The sequence below is a fragment of the Oncorhynchus gorbuscha genome, linkage group LG10 (genome assembly GCF_021184085.1).
Source record: "Oncorhynchus gorbuscha isolate QuinsamMale2020 ecotype Even-year linkage group LG10, OgorEven_v1.0, whole genome shotgun sequence".
Taxonomy (NCBI): domain Eukaryota; kingdom Metazoa; phylum Chordata; class Actinopteri; order Salmoniformes; family Salmonidae; genus Oncorhynchus; species Oncorhynchus gorbuscha.
Genome location: NC_060182.1, coordinates 97,496,961 through 97,518,727, shown reverse-complemented (window position 1 = coordinate 97,518,727; position 21,767 = coordinate 97,496,961). Strand labels below are relative to the sequence as shown.

The 21,767-nt window shown below is 44.1% G+C and overlaps 3 protein-coding genes across 11 annotated transcripts in view; 2 read left to right on the top strand and 1 right to left on the bottom strand.

Annotated features, from left to right (window-relative positions):
* Window positions 1–427, top strand: part of LOC124046823 (ezrin-like) — a 39,243-nt gene extending 38,816 nt beyond the window's left edge. Inside the window, exon 14 of the mRNA XM_046367594.1 lies at window positions 228–427. Coding sequence (XP_046223550.1) covers window positions 228–392 — 165 coding nt within the window. The 3' untranslated portion in view covers window positions 393–427. The remainder of the gene's footprint in view (window positions 1–227) is intronic.
* Window positions 1–21,767, bottom strand: part of LOC124046819 (dynactin subunit 1-like) — an 808,447-nt gene that overhangs the window by 691,950 nt on the left and 94,730 nt on the right. The window lies entirely within an intron of this gene.
* kcnk3b (potassium channel, subfamily K, member 3b) lies at window positions 15,025–21,182 on the top strand. The gene is made up of 2 exons (XM_046367606.1): window positions 15,025–15,430; window positions 19,211–21,182. The coding sequence occupies exons 1-2, from the start codon at window positions 15,148–15,150 to the stop codon at window positions 20,140–20,142; spliced, it is 1,215 nt and encodes a 404-aa protein (XP_046223562.1). The 5' UTR covers window positions 15,025–15,147; the 3' UTR covers window positions 20,143–21,182.

Below are 21,767 nucleotides of genomic sequence, written 5' to 3'. Positions count from 1 at the left end.
GCTCTTATCCAGAGCGACTTACAAATTGGTGCATTCACCTTATTAAAATTATCTGTTTGAGGTGTGTGGGGGGGGGTGGTTTAATGTGTTTTTCTCCAATTTATGCTTTGTACAAAAAAATACAAATATAGAACGAGTCAACAACATTATTTGTGTACGAGTTAAGAGAATATGAACTTTTAAAAGTGATATTTTTTTTACTGGGCGGTTACCCTCTCTGTCTGCAGTCCCTGAGTGCTGACCTGGCCGAGACCAGAGACGACACCATGAAGACCCAGAACGACCTGCTCCACACGGAGAACGTCCGCGCTGGCCGAGACAAGTACAAGACCCTGCGGCAAATCCGTATGGGTAACACCAAACAGAGAGTGGACGAGTTTGAATCCTTGTAGACCACAGAGAAAGAGGGGGAGAGAGAGAGAGGGGGGAGGGAGAGAGAGACAGAGAGAGAGGGGGTAGAGAGGGAGAGCGGAAGAGAGAGGGGAGACAGGGAGAGAAGGGGGAGACAGGGAGAGAGGGGGAGACAGAGAGAGGGAGAGAGAGAGATGGAGTAAGTGAGAGACAGAGATGGAAAGAGAGACCTGGATGGAGAGAGAATGGTCCTGGAGAAAACTTTAAAACAAGAAAACGTACCTTGTTAGTCCATAGGAAGCTTTGGTAGAAGTAATACCGCTCACTGTTAAGCAAGGACCTAAATATCTCCAACTCCAACAGTAATCTCATTGAGAAAAGTCACAGTATCACACCAACTGAGAGATAAAGTTTATAACATTATAAAAACGATAACATATAACATTTTAGATCAGAGATAGTGTTGCCCTTTTTTAAAATAAAAAAAATAACTGATCATGAAACAAAGTAATAACTATTTTTTAAAAATTGTTTTAAATCCAAACTGATAAGAAATAATTCTTAAAGAGAAAATGAATGCTTCCTCATTTTAATGACACGTTGTTTTGTCTCTTCAATAGATGTAGCTAGGAGGGGATATATAGATATAGCTAGGAGGGGATATATAGATGTAGCTAGGAGGGGATATATAGATATAGCTAGGAGGGGATATATAGATATAGCTAGGAGGGGATATATAGATATAGCTAGGGGATATATAGATATAGCTAGGAGATATAGCTAGGAGGATATATAGATATAGCTAGGAGGATATATAGATGTAGCTAGGAGATATATAGATGTAGCTATATATAGATATAGCTAGGAGGGGATATATAGATGTAGCTAGGAGGGGATATATAGATATAGCTAGGAGGGGATATATAGATGTAGCTAGGAGGGGATATATAGATGTAGCTAGGAGGAGATATAGATGTAGCTAGGAGGGGAGATATAGATGTAGCTAGGAGGGGAGATATAGATGTAGCTAGGAGGGGATATATAGATATAGCTAGGAGGGGATATATAGATATAGCTAGGAGGGGATATATAGATATAGCTAGGAGGGGATATATAGATATAGCTAGGAGGGGATATATAGATGTAGCTAGGAGGATATATAGATGTAGCTAGGAGGGATATATAGATGTAGCTAGGAGGGGATATATAGATGTAGCTAGGAGGGGATATATAGATGTAGCTAGGAGGGGATATATAGATGTAGCTAGGAGGGGATATATAGATGTAGCTAGGAGGGGATATAGATGTAGCTAGGAGGGGATATAGATGTAGCTAGGAGGGGATATATAGATGTAGCTAGGAGGGGATATATAGATATAGCTAGGAGGGGATATATAGATATAGCTAGGAGGGGATATATAGATATAGCTAGGAGGGGATATATAGATATAGCTAGGAGGGGATATATAGATATAGCTAGGAGGGGATATATAGATGTAGCTAGGAGGGGATATATAGATGTAGCTAGGAGGGGATATATAGATGTAGCTAGGAGGGGATATATAGATATAGCTAGGAGGGGATATATAGATATAGCTAGGAGGGGATATATAGATATAGCTAGGAGGGGATATATAGATATAGCTAGGAGGGGATATATAGATATAGCTAGGAGGGGATATATAGATGTAGCTAGGAGGGGATATATAGATGTAGCTAGGAGGGGATATATAGATGTAGCTAGGAGGGGATATATAGATGTAGCTAGGAGGGGATATATAGATGTAGCTAGGAGGGGATATATAGATGTAGCTAGGAGGGGATATATAGATGTAGCTAGGAGGGGATATATAGATGTAGCTAGGAGGGGATATATAGATGTAGCTAGGAGGGATATATAGATGTAGCTAGGAGGATATATAGATGTAGCTAGGAGGGGATATATAGATGTAGCTAGGAGGGGATATATAGATGTAGCTAGGAGGGGATATATAGATGTAGCTAGGAGGGGATATATAGATGTAGCTAGGAGGGGATATATAGCTAGGAGGGGATATATAGATGTAGCTAGGAGGGGATATATAGATGTAGCTAGGAGGGGATATAGAGGAGGGGATATATAGATATAGCTAGGAGGGGATATATAGATGTAGCTAGGAGGGGATATATAGCTAGGAGGGGATATATAGATGTAGCTAGGAGGGGATATATAGATGTAGCTAGGAGGGGATATATAGATATATAGATATAGCTAGGAGGGGATATATAGATATAGCTAGGAGGGGATATATAGATATAGCTAGGAGGATATATAGATATAGCTAGGAGGGGATATATAGATGTAGCTAGGAGGGGATATATAGATGTAGCTAGGAGGGGATATATAGATGTAGCTAGGAGGGGATATATAGATATAGCTAGGAGGGGATATATAGATATAGCTAGGAGGGGATATATAGATGTAGCTAGGAGGGGATATATAGATGTAGCTAGGAGGGGATATATAGATGTAGCTAGGAGGGGATATATAGATGTAGCTAGGAGGGGATATATAGCTAGGAGGGGATATATAGATATAGCTAGGAGGGGATATATAGATGTAGCTAGGAGGGGATATATAGATATAGCTAGGAGGGGATATATAGATATAGCTAGGAGGGGATATATAGATATAGCTAGGAGGGGATATATAGATATAGCTAGGAGGGGATATATAGATATAGCTAGGAGGGGATATATAGATATAGCTAGGAGGGGATATATAGATATAGCTAGGAGGATATATAGATATAGCTAGGAGGGGATATATAGATGTAGCTAGGAGGGGATATATAGATATAGCTAGGAGGGGATATATAGATATAGCTAGGAGGGGATATATAGATATAGCTAGGAGGGGATATATAGATATAGCTAGGAGGGGATATATAGATATAGCTAGGAGGGGATATATAGATGTAGCTAGGAGGGGATATATAGATATAGCTAGGAGGGGATATATAGATGTAGCTAGGAGGGGATATATAGATGTAGCTAGGAGGGGAGATATAGATGTAGCTAGGAGGGGAGATATAGATGTAGCTAGGAGGGGAGATATAGATGTAGCTAGGAGGGGATATATAGATATAGCTAGGAGGGGATATATAGATATAGCTAGGAGGGGATATATAGATATAGCTAGGAGGATATATAGATATAGCTAGGAGGGGATATATAGATGTAGCTAGGAGGGGATATATAGATGTAGCTAGGAGGGATATATAGATGTAGCTAGGAGGGGATATATAGATGTAGCTAGGAGGGGATATATAGATGTAGCTAGGAGGATATATAGATGTAGCTAGGAGGGGATATATAGATGTAGCTAGGAGGGGATATATAGATGTAGCTAGGAGGGGATATATAGATGTAGCTAGGAGGATATATAGATGTAGCTAGGAGGGGATATATAGATATAGCTAGGAGGGGATATATAGATATAGCTAGGAGGGGATATATAGATATAGCTAGGAGGGGATATATAGATATAGCTAGGAGGGGATATATAGATATAGCTAGGAGGGGATATATAGATGTAGCTAGGAGGGGATATATAGATGTAGCTAGGAGGGGATATATAGATGTAGCTAGGAGGGGATATATAGATATAGCTAGGAGGGGATATATAGATATAGCTAGGAGGGGATATATAGATATAGCTAGGAGGATATATAGATATAGCTAGGAGGATATATAGATATAGCTAGGAGGGGATATATAGATGTAGCTAGGAGGGGATATATAGATGTAGCTAGGAGGGGATATATAGATGTAGCTAGGAGGGATATATAGATGTAGCTAGGAGGATATATAGATGTAGCTAGGAGGGGATATATAGATGTAGCTAGGAGGGGATATATAGATGTAGCTAGGAGGGGATATATAGATGTAGCTAGGAGGGGATATATAGATGTAGCTAGGAGGGGATATATAGATGTAGCTAGGAGGGGATATATAGATGTAGCTAGGAGGGGATATATAGATGTAGCTAGGAGGGGATATATAGATGTAGCTAGGAGGGGATATATAGCTAGGAGGGGATATATAGATGTAGCTAGGAGGGGATATATAGATGTAGCTAGGAGGGGATATATAGCTAGGAGGGGATATATAGATATAGCTAGGAGGATATATAGATGTAGCTAGGAGGATATATAGCTAGGAGGATATATAGATGTAGCTAGGAGGGGATATATAGATGTAGCTAGGAGGATATATAGCTAGAGGGGATATATAGATATAGCTAGGAGGGGATATATAGATATAGCTAGGAGGGGATATATAGATATAGCTAGGAGGGGATATATAGATATAGCTAGGAGGGATATATAGATGTAGCTAGGAGGGGATATATAGATGTAGCTAGGAGGATATATAGATGTAGCTAGGAGGGGATATATAGATATAGCTAGGAGGATATATAGATATAGCTAGGAGGGGATATATAGATGTAGCTAGGAGGGGATATATAGATGTAGCTAGGAGGGGATATATAGATGTAGCTAGGAGGGGATATATAGATGTAGCTAGGAGGGGATATATAGCTAGGAGGATATATAGATATAGCTAGGAGGGGATATATAGATGTAGCTAGGAGGATATATAGATGTAGCTAGGAGGGGATATATAGATATAGCTAGGAGGGGATATAGATATAGCTAGGAGGGGATATATAGATATAGCTAGGAGGGGATATATAGATATAGCTAGGAGGGGATATATAGATATAGCTAGGAGGGGATATATAGATGTAGCTAGGAGGGGATATATAGATGTAGCTAGGAGGATATATAGATGTAGCTAGGAGGGGATATATAGATGTAGCTAGGAGGGGATATATAGATATAGCTAGGAGGGGATATATAGATATAGCTAGGAGGGGAAGGAGAGCAAGTTGTTTTATATGATCGTTATTTACAAATGATTCACTGATACACCATACTGTCAACGTGCATTGGTGTGTGTGTGGTATGTGGTTAAAATGAACCGTACATTGCTATATAAAAAAAAAAAAAAAACTATGGTAGCTTCTTCAGTATTCAGTGTCTTCACAAGACCCTGACTCTCTATACATAACAAAATAAGAATGATTGAATGCACGTTGTAAATATATTGATTACCAATCATATGTGATTACACAATGACTTAAGTAAAGAAGTGACTCAGTTGGTTGTATTAATCAGAAGAGGGTGCTGAGTGTCACTCCTTCCTTTGATATAGGATGTATCCCAGATGACCACCTATCCCCTTTATAGTGCCCTACATTCACCAGGGCCCACCCTAGTCCCTTTATAGTGCACTCCTTTCACCAGGGCCCACCCTAGTCCCTTTATAGTGCACTCCTTTCACCAGGGCCCACCCTATTCCCTTTATAGTGCCCTACATTCACCAGGGCCCACCCGATCCCCTCTATAGTGCCCTACATTCACCAGGGCCCACCCTATCCCCTTTATAGTGCCCTACATTCACCAGGGCCCACCCTATCCCCTCTATAGTGCCCTACATTCACCAGGGCCCACCCTATCCCCTTTATAGTGCCCTACATTCACCAGAACCCGATCACTACATAGGGAATATGGGACGGTAGATTTATTTATTTAATTTCGTCCATTAAACAACAACAGCATTTTGCCTGGGTTGCAGCTGTATATTGAAGAGAACCAATTGACTATAAAGATTGTACTGATGATTATTTGAGATATCTTATGCCATGTCATGTGCTCGGGAAACGACCATTATCTTGGCCTCACACTGTTCAATTAAAAAACATCAATCAAGTTTGTTTGATTTCTTCATGTTTTGTTATTGAGGTAGAGCCTATTGATCAAATCAAATCAAATCAAATTTATTTATATAGCCCTTCGTACATCAGCTGATATCTCAAAGTGCTGTACAGAAACCCAGCCTAAAACCCCAAACAGCAAACAATGCAGGTGTAAAAGCACGGTGGCTAGGAAAAACTCCCTAGAAAGGCCAAAACCTAGGAAGAAACCTAGAGAGGAACCGGGCTATGTGGGGTGGCCAGTCCTCTTCTGGCTGTGCCGGGTAGAGATTATAACAGAAAATGACCAAGATGTTCAAATGTTCATAAATGACCAGCATGGTCAAATAATAATAAGGCAGAACAGTTGAAACTGGAGCAGCAGCACAGTCAGGTGGACTGGGGACAGCAAGGAGCCATCATGTCAGGTAGTCCTGGGGCACGGTCCTAGGGCTCAGGTCCTCCGAGAGAGAGAAAGAAAGAGAGAATTAGAGAGAGCATATGTGGGGTGGCCAGTCCTCTTCTGGCTGTGCCGGGTGGAGATTATAACAGAACGTGGCCAAGATGTTCAAATGTTCATAAATGACCAGCATGGTTGAATAATAGTAAGGCAGAACAGTTGAAACTGGAGCAGGAGCATGGCCAGGTGGACTGGGGACAGCAAGGAGTCCTCATGTCAGGTAGTCCTGGGACATGGTCCTAGGGCCCAGGCCAGTTGAAACTGGAGCAGCAGCATGGCCAGGTGGACTGGGGACAGCAAGGAGTCATCATGTCAGGTAGTCCTGGGGCATGGTTCTAGGGCTCAGGTCCTCCGAGAGAGAGAAAGAAGGAGAGAAGGAGAGAATTAGAGAACGCACACTTAGATTTACACAGGACACCGAATAGGACAGGAGAAGTACTCCAGATAAACAAACTGACCCTAGCCCCCGACACACATAAACTACTGCAGCATAAATACTGGAGGCTGAGACAGGAGGGGTCAGGAGACACTGTGGCCCCATCCGAGGACACCCCGGACAGGGCCAAACAGGAAGGATATAACCCCACCCACTTTGCCAAAGCACAGCCCCCACACCACTAGAGGGAAATCTACAACCACCAACTTACCATCCTGAGACAAGGCCGAGTATAGCCCACAAAGATCTCCGACACGGTACAACCCAAAGGGGGGAAACCCAGACAGGCCGACCACAACAGTGAATCAACCCACCCAGGTGACGCACCCCCCCAGGGACGGCACGAGAGAGCCCCAGCAAGCCAGTGACTCAGCCCCGTAACAGGGTTAGAGGCAGAGAATCCCAGTGGAAAAAGGGGAACCGGCCAGGCAGAGACAGCAAGGGCGGTTCGTTGCTCCAGAGCCTTTCCGTTCACCTTCCCACTCCTGGGCCAGACTACACTCAATCATATGACCCACTGAAGAGATGAGTCTTCAGTAAAGACTTAAAGGTTGAGACCGAGTTTGCGTCTCTGACATGGGTAGGCAGACCGTTCCATAAAAATGGAGCTCTATAGGAGAAAGCCCTGCCTCCAGCTGTTTGCTTAGAAATTCTAGGGACAATTAGGAGGCCTGCGTCTTGTGACCGTAGCGTACGTATAGGTATGTACGGCAGGACCAAATCAGAGAGGTAGGTAGGAGCAAGCCCATGTAATGCTTTGTAGGTTAGCAGTAAAACCTTGAAATCAGCCCTTGCTTTGACAGGAAGCCAGTGTAGAGAGGCTAGCACTGGAGTAATATGATCAAATTTTTTGGTTCTAGTCAGGATTCTAGCAGCCGTATTTAGCACTAACTGAAGTTTATTTAGTGCTTTATCCGGGTAGCCGGAAAATAGAGCATTGCAGTAGTCTAACCTAGAAGTGACAAAAGCATGGATTAATTTTTCTGCATCATTTTTGGACAGAAAGTTTCTGATTTTTGCAATGTTACGTAGATGGAAAAAAGCTGTCCTCGAAATGGTCTTGATATGTTCTTCAAAAGAGAGATCAGGGTCCAGAGTAACGCCGAGGTCCTTCACAGTTTTATTTGAGACGACTGTACAACCATTAAGATTAATTGTCAGATTCAACAGAAGATCTCTTTGTTTCTTGGGACCTAGAACAAGCATCTCTGTTTTGTCCGAGTTTAATAGTAGAAAGTTTGCAGCCATCCACTTCCTTATGTCTGAAACACATGCTTCTAGCGAGGGCAATTTTGGTGCTTCACCGTGTTTCATTGAAATGTACAGCTGTGTGTCATCCGCATAGCAGTGAAAGTTTACATTATGTTTTCGAATAACATCCCCAAGAGGTAAAATATATAGTGAAAACAATAGTGGTCCTAAAACAGAACCTTGAGGAACACCGAAATGTACAGTTGATTTGTCAGAGGACAAACCATTCACAGAGACAAACTGATATCTTTCCGACAGATAAGACCTAAACCAGGCCAGAACATGTCCGTGTAGACCAATTTGGGTTTCCAATCTCTCCAAAAGAATGTGGTGATCGATGGTATCAAAAGCAGCACTAAGGTCTAGGAGCACGAGGACAGATGCAGAGCCTCGGTCCGATGCCATCAAAATGTCATTTACCACCTTCACAAGTGCCGTCTCAGTGCTATGATGGGGTCTAAAACCAGACTGAAGCATTTCGTATACATTGTTTGTCTTCAGGAAGGCAGTGAGTTGCTGCGCAACAGCCTTCTCTAAAATCTTTGAGAGGAATGGAAGATTTGATATAGGCCGATAGTTTTTTATATTTTCTGGGTCAAGGTTTGGCTTTTTCAAGAGAGGCTTTATTACTGCCACTTTTAGTGAGTTTGGTACACATCCAGTGGATAGAGAGCCGTTTATTATGTTCAACATAGGAGGGCCAAGCACAGGAAGCAGCTCTTTCAGTAGTTTAGTTGGAATAGGGTCCAGTATACAGCTTGAAGGTTTAGAGGCCATGATTATTTTCATCATTGTGTCAAGAGATATAGTACTAAAACACTTGAGCGTCTCTCTTGATCCTAGGTCCTGGCAGAGTTGTGCAGACTCAGGACAACTGAGGTTTGGAGGAATACGCAGGTTTAAAGAGGAGTCCGTAATTTGCTTTCTAATAATCATAATCTTTTCCTCAAAGAAGTTCATGAATTTATCACTGCTAAAGTGCAAGTCATCCTCTCTTGGGGAATGCTGCTTTTTAGTTAGCTTTGCCACAGTATCAAAAGGAATTTCGGATTGTTCTTATTTTCCTCAATTAAGTTAGAAAAATAGGACGATCGAGCAGCAGTAAGGGCTCTTCGGTACTGCACGGTACCATCCTTCCAAGCTAGTCGGAAGACTTCCAGTTTGGTGTGGCGCCATTTCCGTTCCAATTTTCTGGAAGCTTGCTTCAGAGCTCGGGTATTTTCTGTGTACCATGGAGCTAGTTTCTTATGAGACATTTTTTTAGTTTTTAGGGGTGCAACTGCATCTAGGGTATTGCGCAAGGTTAAATTGAGATCCTCAGTTAGGTGGTTAACGGATTTTTGTCCTCTGGCGTCCTTGGGTAGGCAGAGGGAGTCTGGAAGGGCATCAAGGAATCTTTGTGTTGTCTGTGAATTTATAGCACGACTTTTGATGTTCCTTGGTTGGGGTCTGAGCAGATTATTTGTTGCAATTGCAAACGTAATAAAATGGTGGTCTGATAGTCCAGGATTATGAGGAAAAACATTAAGATCCACAACATTTATTCCATGGGACAAAACTAGGTCCAGCGTATGACTGTGAGAGTGAGTGGGTCCAGAGACATGTTGGACAAAACCCACTGAGTCGATGATGGCTCCAAAAGCCTTTTGGAGTGGGTCTGTGGACTTTTCCATGTGAATATTAAAGTCACCAAAGATTAGAATATTATCTGCAATGACTACAAGGTCTGATAGGAATTCAGGGAACTCAGTGAGAAACGCTGTATATGGCCCAGGAGGCCTGTAAACAGTAGCTATAAAAAGTGATTGAGTAGGCTGCATAGATTTCATGACTAGAAGCTCAAAAGACGAAACGTCATTTTCTTTTTTGTAAATTGAAATTTGCTATCGTAAATGTTAGCAACACCTCCGCCTTTGCGGGATGCACGGGGATATGGTCACTAGTGTAGCCAGGAGGTGAGGCCTCATTTAACACAGTAAATTCATCAGGCTTAAGCCATGTTTCAGTCAGGCCAATCACATCAAGATTATGATCAGTGATTAGTTCATTGACTATAATTGCCTTTGAAGTAAGGGATCTAACATTAAGTAGCCCTATTTTGAGATGTGAGGTATCATGATCTCTTTCAGTAATGACAGGAATGGAGGTGGTCTTTATCCTAGTGAGATTGCTAAGGCAAACACCGCCATGTTTAGTTTTGCCCAACCCAGGTCGAGGCACAGACACGGTCTCAATGGTGATAGCTATGCTGACTACACTAACTATGCTAGTGGCAGACTCCACTATGCTGGCAGGCTGGCTAATAGCCTGCTGCCTGGCCTGCACCCTATTTCATTGTGGAGCTAGAGGAGTTAGAGCCCTGTCTATGTTGGCAGATAAGATGAGAGCACCCCTCCAGCTAGGATGGAGTCCGTCACTCCTCAGCAGGTCAGGCTTGGTCCTGTTTGTGGGCGAGTCCCAGAAAGAGGGCCAATTATCTACAAATTCTATCTTTTGGGAGGGGCAGAAAACAGTTTTCAACCAGCGATTGAGTTGTGAGACTCTGCTGTAGAGCTCATCACTCCCCTAACTGGGAGGGGGCCAGAGACAATTACTCGATGCCGACACATCTTTCTAGCTGATATGCACGCAGAAGCTATGTTGCGCTTGGTGATCTCTGACTGTTTCATCCTAACATCGTTGGTGCCGACGTGGATAACAATATCTCTATACTCTCTACACTCGCCAGTTTTAGCTTTAGCCAGCACCATCTTCAGATTAGCCTTAACGTCGGTAGCCCTGCCCCCGGGTAAACAGTGTATGATCGCTGGATGATTCGCTTTAAGTCTAATACTGCGGGTAATGGAGTCGCCAATGACTAGAGTTTTCAATTTGTCAGAGCTAATGGTGGGAAGCTTCGGCGTCTCAGACCCCGTAACGGGAGGAGTAGAGACCAGAGAAGACTCGGCCTCTGACACCGACCCGCTGCTTAATGGGGAGAACCGGTTGAAAGTTTCTGTCTGCTGAATGAGCGACACCGGTTGAGCGTTCCTACAGCATTTCCTACCAGAAACCGTGAGAAAGTTGTCCGGCTGCGGGGACTGTGCCAGGGGATTTATACTACTATCTGTACTTACTGGTGGCACAGACGCTGTTTCATCCTTTCCTACACTGAAATTACCCTTGCCTAACGATTGCGTCTGAAGCTGGGCTTGCAGTACAGCTATCCTCGCCGTAAGGCTCAGCGGCTGCAATTAGAAGGCATCATGTTAATGTTACTACTTAGCTTCGGCTGTTGGAGGTCCTGACGAATCGTGTCCAGATAAAGCGTCCGGAGTGAAAAAGTCGAGGAAAAAATAAATATATGAACGGTAATTAAAAAGTGAAACCCGTAAAGTTGTCAGGTAGCAAAATAGGTTGGCAACAAAACGCACAGCAATTTGAAAACAAGCCTGCAAGTTGTGACCGGAAATGACGTCTGTCAGCTTGACACTAGAACTTGACACATCTCCTCAACTAAACAACCTGTTTTATTGAGGTAGAGCCTATTGATGAACTAAACAACCTGTTTGTTATTGAGGTAGAGCCTATTGATGAACTAAACAACCTGTTTTATTGAGGTAGAGCCTATTGATGAACTAAACAACCTGTTTTATTGAGGTAGAGCCTATTGATGAAATAAACAACCTGTTTGTTATTGAGGTAGAGCTTATTAATGAACTAAACAACCTGTTTTTTTATTGAGGTAGAGCCTATTAATGAACTAAACAACCTGTTTGTTATTGAGGTAGAGCCTATTAATGAACTAAACAACCTGTTTGTTATTGAGGTAGAGCCTATTAATGAACTAAACAACGTGTTTGTTATTGAGGTAGAGCCTATTAATGAACTAAACAATCTGTTTGTTATTGAGGTAGAACCTATTAATGAACTAAACAACCTGTTTGTTATTGAGGTAGAGCTTATTAATGAACTAAACAACCTGTTTTTTATTGAGGTAGAGCCTATTAATGAACTAAACAACCTGTTTGTTATTGAGGTAGAGCCTATTAATGAACTAAACAACCTGTTTGTTATTGAGGTAGAGCCTATTAATGAACTAAACAACCTGTTTGTTATTGAGGTAGAGCCTATTAATGAACTAAACAACCTGTTTGTTATTGAGGTAGAGCCTATTAATGAACTAAACAACCTGTTTGTTATTGAGGTAGAGCCTATTAATGAACTAAACAACCTGTTTGTTATTGAGGTAGAGCCTATTAATGAACTGGACAACCTGTTTGTTATTGAGGTAGAGCCTATTAATGAACTAAACAACCTGTTTGTTATTGAGGTAGAGCCTATTAATGAACTAAACAACCTGTTTGTTATTGAGGTAGAGCCTATTAATGAACTAAACAACCTGTTTGTTATTGAGGTAGAGCCTATTAATGAACTAAACAACCTGTTTGTTATTGAGGTAGAGCCTATTAATGAACTAAACAACCTGTTTGTTATTGAGGTAGAGCCTATTAATGAACTAAACAACCTGTTTGTTATTGAGGTAGAGCCTATTAATGAACTAAACAACCTGTTTGTTATTGAGGTAGAGCCTATTAATGAACTGGACAACCTGTTTCATTGAGAGTGGCAAAGAAAAGCCATGTCTCAGACTGGCCAATAAAAAGAAAAGATTAAGATGGGCAAAAGAACACAGACAATGGACAATGGACAGAGGAACTCTGCCTAGAACGCCAGCATCCCGGAGTCGCCTCTTCACTGTTGACGTTGAGACTGGACAGAGGAACTCTGCCTAGAAGGCCAGCATCCCGGAGTCGCCTCTTCACTGTTGACGTTGAGACTGGACAGAGGAACTCTGCCTAGAACGCCAGCATCCCGGAGTCGCCTCTTCACTGTTGACGTTGAGACTGGACAGAGGAACGCTGCCTAGAAGGCCAGCATCCCGGAGTCGCCTCTTCACTGTTGACGTTGAGACTGGACAGAGGAACTCTGCCTAGAAGGCCAGCATCCCGGAGTCGCCTCTTCACTGTTGACGTTGAGACTGGACAGAGGAACTCTGCCTAGAAGGCCAGCATCCCGGAGTCGCCTCTTCACTGTTGACGTTGAGACTGGACAGAGGAACTCTGCCTAGAACGCCAGCATCCCGGAGTCGCCTCTTCACTGTTGACGTTGAGACTGGACAGAGGAACTCTGCCTAGAAGGCCAGCATCCCGGAGTCGCCTCTTCACTGTTGACGTTGAGACTGGACAGAGGAACTCTGGCTAGAAGGCCAGCATCCCGGAGTCGCCTCTTCACTGTTGACGTTGAGACTGGACAGAGGAACTCTGCCTAGAAGGCCAGCATCCCGGAGTCGCCTCTTCACTGTTGACGTTGAGACTGGTGTTTTGCAGGGTACTATTTAATGAAGCTGCCATTTCTGATCAATTTTATGCTATTTTAATGGACAAATAAATGTGCTTTTCTTTAAAAAACAAGGACATTTTTCTAAGTGACCCCAAACTTTTCATAATGCTTGCAATTGTGCATCCCACAAACAGGTATAACAACTGTAGGATACTGACCATGTTGTAGCCTATTTGCTGTGTGTTAACTACCATGTCATATTAAATCGGCTAGGGAGACATTGTAAAGTGTGACTACAAAAAACAATGGCCCAGATTATAGAGAAAATATTCCTGATCCCGTTCAATAGGAAACAGATTATATAGAGAATATTCCTGATCCCGTTCAATAGGAAACAGATTATATAGAGAATATTCCTGGTCCCGTTCAGTAGGAAACAGATTATATAGAGAATATTCCTGGTCCCGTTCAGTAGGAAACAGATTATATAGAGAATATTCCTGGTCCCGTTCAGTAGGAAACAGATTATATAGAGAATATTCCTGGTCCCGTTCAGTAGGAAACAGATTATATAGAGAATATTCCTGGTCCCGTTCAGTAGGAAACAGATTATATAGAGAATATTTCTGGTCCCGTTCAGATGAAAGACAGAGTGCTGTTGAGTTCATGTTATAGCTGCTGTCCACATTGAGGCATACATTCACATCCGCTCTGGACCAGAGCTAGATCCATATGCTCCTAGTAACACCCTGGACCAGAGCTACATAGATATGCTCCTAGTAACACCCTGGACCAGAGCTACATAGATGGGAGCCTAGTAACACCCTGGACCAGAGCTACATAGATATGCTCCTAGTAACACCCTGGACCAGAGCTACATAGATGTGAGCCTAGTAACACCCTGGACCAGAGCTACATAGATGTGAGCCTAGTAACACCCTGGACCAGAGCTACATAGATATGCTCCTAGTAACACCCTGGACCAGAGCTACATAGATGTGAGCCTAGTAACACCCTGGACCAGAGCTACATAGATATGCTCCTAGTAACACCCTGGACCAGAGCTACATAGATGTGAGCCTAGTAACACCCTGGACCAGAGCTACATATATGCTCCTAGTAACACCCTAGACCAGAGCTACATCCACATGCTCCTATTAACACCCTGGACCAGAGCTACATAGATATGCTCCTAGTAACACCCTGGACCAGAGCTACATAGATATGAGCCTAGTAACACCCTGGACCAGAGCTACACATATGCTCCTAGTAACACCCTGGAACAGAGCTAGATCCATATGCTCCTGACAAGATGACCAAATAGGGAAAGACATCCCACTGAGCCGTGGGGATGCTGCCGAAAGAACAGACATCCCACTCCGCCGTGGGAGTGGTGCCCTGAAAAGGATCGTGAAGGTTTTCTACGACCACAGAGTCCGTTAAAGGAGGAAGTTAAAAAACCTAGTAGATGTTTTAATAAGACGAGAGCCTGTCTGTCTCCAAGGAAACTAAACTCTCCAAATCGTAATGAAGAAACAGAACGTACGTACCCTCGTTCTCATCATGAGCATCTTTACCTACCTGCTGGTCGGGGCAGCAGTCTTCGACACTCTGGAGTCGAAACAAGAGAGAAGCCAAAAGAGAAAGCTGGACGAGAGGAAGTGGGAGTTAATACGAAAATACAACTTGACCAAAGTGAACTTTGACGAGCTCGAAGTCGTGATGCTGCAACTGAAACCGCACAAAGCCGGGGTGCAGTGGAAGTTCGCCGGGTCTTTCTACTTCGCTATCACTGTGATAACTACAATAGGTAAGCTACGCTAACGTCTCCTCGGGGGTTCCTATCACTGTGATAACTACAATAGGTAAGCTACGCTAACGTCTCCTCGGGGGTTCCTATCACTGTGATAACTACAATAGGTAAGCTACGCTAACGTCTCCTCGGGGGTTCCTATCACTGTGATAACTACAATAGGTAAGCTACGCTAACGTCTCCTCAGGGGTTTCTATCACTGTGATAACTACAATAGGTAAGCTACGCTAACGTCTCCTCGGGGGTTCCTATCACTGTGATAACTACAATAGGTAAGCTACGCTAACGTCTCCTCAGGGGTTCCTATCACTGTGATAACTACAATAGGTAAGCTACGCTAACGTCTCCTCAGGTGGTCTATCACTGTGATAACTACAATAGGTAAGCTACGCTAACGTCTCCTCGGGGGTTTCTATCACTGTGATAACTACAATAGGTAAGCTACGCTAACGTCTCCTCGGGGGTTCCTATCACTGTGATAACTACAATAGGTAAGCTACGCTAACGTCTCCTCAGGGGTTCCTATCACTGTGATAACTACAATAGGTAAGCTACGCTAACGTCTCCTCAGGGGTTCCTATCACTGTGATAACTACAATAGGTAAGCTACGCTAACGTCTCCTCAGGGGTTCCTATCACTGTGATAACTACAATAGGTAAGCTACGCTAACGTCTCCTCAGGTGGTCTATCACTGTGATAACTACAATAGGTAAGCTACGCTAACGTCTCCTCAGGGGTTTCTATCACTGTGATAACTACAATAGGTAAGCTACGCTAACGTCTCCTCGGGGGTTTCTATCACTGTGATAACTACAATAGGTAAGCTACGCTAACGTCTCCTCAGGGGTTCCTATCACTGTGATAACTACAATAGGTAAGCTACGCTAACGTCTCCTCAGGTGGTCTATCACTGTGATAACTACAATAGGTAAGCTACGCTAACGTCTCCTCGGGGGATTCCTATCACTGTGATAACTACAATAGGTAAGCTACGCTAACGTCTCCTCAGGGGTTTCTATCACTGTGATAACTACAATAGGTAAGCTACGCTAACGTCTCCTCGGGGGTTTCTATCACTGTGATAACTACAATAGGTAAGCTACGCTAACGTCTCCTCAGGGGTTTCTATCACTGTGATAACTACAATAGGTAAGCTACGCTAACGTCTCCTCAGGGGTTTCTATCACTGTGATAACTACAATAGGTAAGCTACGCTAACGTCTCCTCGGGGTTCCTATCACTGTGATAACTACAATAGGTAAGCTACGCTAACGTCTCCTCGGGGTTTCTATCACTGTGATAACTACAATAGGTAAGCTACGCTAACGTCTCCTCGGGGTTCCTATCACTGTGATAACTACAATAGGTAAGCTACGCTAACATCTCCTCAGGGGTTTCTATCACTGTGATAACTACAATAGGTAAGCTACGCTAACGTCTCCTCAGGGGTTCCTATCACTGTGATAACTACAATAGGTAAGCTACGCTAACGTCTCCTCAGGGGTTTCTATCACTGTGATAACTACAATAGGTAAGCTACGCTAACGTCTCCTCGGGGGTTCCTATCACTGTGATAACTACAATAGGTAAGCTACGCTAACGTCTCCTCTGGTGGTCTATCACTGTGATAACTACAATAGGTAAGCTACGCTAACGTCTCCTCAGGGGTTCCTATCACTGTGATAACTACAATAGGTAAGCTACGCTAACGTCTCCTCGGGGTTCCTATCACTGTGATAACTACAATAGGTAAGCTACGCTAACGTCTCCTCAGGGGTTCCTATCACTGTGATAACTACAATAGGTAAGCTACGCTAACGTCTCCTCAGGGGTTCCTATCACTGTGATAACTACAATAGGTAAGCTACGCTAACGTCTCCTCAGGGGTTCCTATCACTGTGATAACTACAATAGGTAAGCTACGCTAACGTCTCCTCGGGGGTTCCTATCACTGTGATAACTACAATAGGTAAGCTACGCTAACATCTCCTCAGGGGTTCCTATCACTGTGATAACTACAATAGGTAAGCTACGCTAACGTCTCCTCAGGGGTTTCTATCACTGTGATAACTACAATAGGTAAGCTACGCTAACGTCTCCTCAGGGGTTCCTATCACTGTGATAACTACAATAGGTAAGCTACGCTAACGTCTCCTCAGGGGTTCCTATCACTGTGATAACTACAATAGGTAAGCTACGCTAACGTCTCCTCGGGGGTTTCTATCACTGTGATAACTACAATAGGTAAGCTACGCTAACGTCTCCTCGGGGGTTTCTATCACTGTGATAACTACAATAGGTAAGCTACGCTAACGTCTCCTCGGGGGTTTCTATCACTGTGATAACTACAATAGGTAAGCTACGCTAACGTCTCCTCAGGGGTTCCTATCACTGTGATAACTACAATAGGTAAGCTACGCTAACGTCTCCTCAGGGGTTTCTATCACTGTGATAACTACAATAGGTAAGCTACGCTAACGTCTCATCAGGGGTTTCTATCACTGTGATAACTACAATAGGTAAGCTACGCTAACGTCTCCTCAGGGGTTTCTATCACTGTGATAACTACAATAGGTAAGCTACGCTAACGTCTCCTCAGGGGCTCTATCTAGCAGCGTTATAAATGGCACCCTATTCCCAATATAGTACACTACTACCAGAGCCGGGTCAACAGTAGTGCACTATATAGGGAATAGGGCCCTGGTCAACAGTAGTGTTCTATATAGGGCCCTGGTCAACAGTAGTGTTCTATATAGGGAATAGGGCCCTGGTCAACAGTAGTGTTCTATATAGGGAATAGGGTCCTGGTCTACAGTAGTGTTCTATTTAGGGAATAGGGTCCTGGTCTACAGTAGTGTACTATATAGGGAATAGGGTCCTGGTTTACAGTAGTGTTCTATATAGGGTCCTGGTCTACAGTAGTGTTCTATATAGGGTCCTGGTCTACAGTAGTGTTCTATATAGGGTCCTGGTCTACAGTAGTGTTCTATATAGGGTCCTGGTCTACAGTAGTGTTCTATATAGGGTCCTGGTCTACAGTAGTGTTCTATATAGGGTCCTGGTCTACAGTAGTGTTCTATATAGGGTCCTGGTCTACAGTAGTGTTCTATATAGGGAATAGGGTCCTGGTCTACAGTAGTGTTCTATATAGGGTCCTGGTCTACAGTAGTGTTCTATATAGGGCCCTGGTCAACAGTAGTGTTCTATATAGGGTCCTGGTCTACAGTAGTGTACTTTATAGGGAATAGGGTCCTGGTCAACAGTAGTGTACTATATAGGGTCCTGGTCTACAGTAGTGTTCTATATAGGGCTCTGGTCAACAGTAGTGTTCTATATAGGGTCCTGGTCTACAGTAGTGTTCTATATAGGGTCCTGGTCTACAGTAGTGTTCTATATAGGGCCCTGGTCAACAGTAGTGTTCTATATAGGGCCCTGGTCAACAGTAGTGTTCTATATAGGGTCCTGGTCTACAGTAGTGTACTTTATAGGGAATAGGGTCCTGGTCTAAAGTAGTGTACTATATCGGGAATAGGGCCCTGGTCTAAAGTAGTGTACTATATAGGGAATAGGGCCCTGGTCTAAATAGTGTACTATGTAGGGAATAGGGTGCCATTTATGACGCTAGCCAACTGTAAGCCATTCCACTGTGCCTTGTTGTGTTCCACCACTATTTATAATCAGAATGAGGACATTGATTGACCTCTCCTCTCCTCTCCTCTCCTCTCCTCTCCTCTACACTCCTCTCCTCTCCTTCTCCTCTCCTTCTCCTCTCCCAGGGTACGGCCATGCTGCACCCAGCACGGACTCAGGGAAGGTGTTCTGCATGTTCTACGCCCTCCTGGGGATCCCCCTGACCCTTATCATGTTCCAGAGCATGGGAGAACGCATCAACACACTGGTCCGTTTCCTTTTCCATCGGGTCAAGCAGTGTCTGGGCCTGCACCACACCGAGGTGTCCATGGCCAACATGGTGACCGTAGGCTTCTTCTCCTGCATGTCAACGCTGTGTGTCGGGGCGGCAGCCTTCTCCCACTACGAGGGCTGGAGCTTCTTCCACGCCTACTACTACTGCTTCATCACCCTGACCACCATCGGCTTCGGGGACTACGTGGCGCTGCAGAAGGACCACGCCTTGCAGAACGACCCGCGCTACGTGGCCTTCTGCTTCGTATACATCTTGACGGGACTCACCGTGATCGGCGCCTTCCTCAACCTGGTTGTGTTGAGGTTCCTGATGATGAACACAGAGGACGAACGGCGCGACGCCGAGCAGAAAGCCTTCCTCTCCACGAGGGGTGAGAAGAACGCCGACGGCGGTCTGTCTGCTGTTTCTGTCTCGGCCTCCACTTCCTCCTCCACTCCCCTAGCCACTACTACCGGCGGCACCAAGCGAGGCCCGAAGGATGTGTACAACGAGGTGCTGGGCTTCCAGACAGTGTGTTCGTGTCTGTGGTACCGCAGCAGGGAGAATCTGCAGGGCCAGGGATCCATCCCGATGATTATAAACCGGGACCTGGGCTTCTCTGACCAATACGTAGAGAACTGTACCATGCTCTCCCCTCACTGGGACATGATGTCCTCTCACTACTGTGAGCCAGGTGATACAGGGTGTGTATGCAGCCCTAACCAGTGCATCAGTTCCATAGCCTCTGGCTTAAACTTCCTCACCCCATTCAGGGCCTTCGCCAAGAGACGCAGCTCGGTCTAGATCAGACCAATTTCAAATCTGGGACATCAAAACCAGTTCCACTGCTGATTTGAATTCTTCCCTTCTAATCAGGGAATCATTTAGACCTGGGACACCAGGTGGGTCATTCCCCTCTAATCAGGGAATCATTTAGACCTGGGACACCAGGTGGGTCATTCCACTCTAATTAGGGAATCATTTAGACCTGGGACACCAGGTGGGTGATTCCACTCTAATCAGGGAATCATTTAGACCTGGGACACCAGGTGGGTGATTCCACCAGGCTGGGATTTGAAGATCCCTGGTCGAGACTCAGTTATCAGGTCAGATTCCTTTACGCACCAAACAGAGGAAATCAGCCTGAAACTGGGATAGACTAGCTGATACTGGGATTGACCACCTAAACTGGGATAGACTACCTGAAACTGGGATAGACTACCTGAAACTGGGATAGACTACCTGAAACTGGGATAGACTACCTGAAACTGGGATAGACCACCTGAAACTGGGATAGACCACCTGAAACTGGGATAGACTACCTAAAACTGGGATAGACCACCTGAAACTGGGATAGACTACCTGAAACTGGGATAGACTACCTGAAACTGGGATAGACCACCTGGACTGGGACAATAAGAAATGCTTGTTTTCCCATGCAAAACGTATTGCTACTGTGTGCCCTAATGAATGTCCCAGTAGTAGGCTACTGTAGTACATCTCCATAGACACTGTGATCAATAGCCTAGTCTTGCACTTATGTTCAGCTTGGCATAAACTGACACTGGCTTTTAATGCTGGACTCATTCTGTTATATTTTACAAGATCATGGTCCTTGTGTGGCTCTGTTGGCAAGAGCGTGGTAGTAGACACACCGAAGTTGTCGGTTCAGTTCCTGTAGAGATCATATACACATGGTAAAAAATGTCTGCTCTCACTGTAAAGACTGGAGAAGAGGTGTCTGCTCTCATTGTAAAGACTGGAGAAGAGGTGTCTGCTCTCACTGTAAAGACTGGAGAAGAAGTGTCTGCTCTCACTGTAAAGACTGGAGAAGAAGTGTCTGCTCTCACTGTAAAGACTGGAAGAAGTGTCTGCTCTCACTGTAAAGACTGGAGAAGAAGTGTCTGCTCTCACTGTAAAGACTGGAGAAGAAGTGTCTGCTCTCACTGTAAAGACTGGAGAAGAAGTGTCTGCTCTCACTGTAAAGACTGGAGAAGAAGTGTCTGCTCACTCACTGTAAAGACTGGAGAAGAAGTGTCTGCTCTCACTGTAAAGACTGGAGAAGAAGTGTCTGCTCTCACTGTAAAGACTGGAGAGACTGTAAAGACTGGAGAAGAAGTGTCTGCTCTCACTGTAAAGACTGGAGAAGAAGTGTCTGCTCTCACTGTAAAGACTGGAGAAGAAGTGTCTGCTCTCACTGTAAAGACTGGAGAAGAAGTGTCTGCTCTCACTGTAAAGACTGGAGAAGAAGTGTCTGCTCTCACTGTAAAGACTGGAGAAGAAGTGTCTGCTCTCACTGTAAAGACTGGAGAAGAAGTGTCTGCTCTCACTGTAAAGACTGGAGAAGAGGTTTCTGCTCTCACTGTAAAGACTGGAGAAGAGATGCTATGTTATGATTAAAGACCTTGTAATCTCAGGCTGTTTAGGTA

Bases quoted from the DNA above. Each gene is read 5' to 3' on its own strand.
- kcnk3b (XM_046367606.1), top strand. From the start codon at position 15,148: ATGAAGAAACAGAACGTACGTACCCTCGTTCTCATCATGAGCATCTTT. The intron at 15,431-19,210 runs GTAAGCTACGCT...CTCCTCTCCCAG, and splicing joins CACTGTGATAACTACAATAG to GGTACGGCCATGCTGCACCC.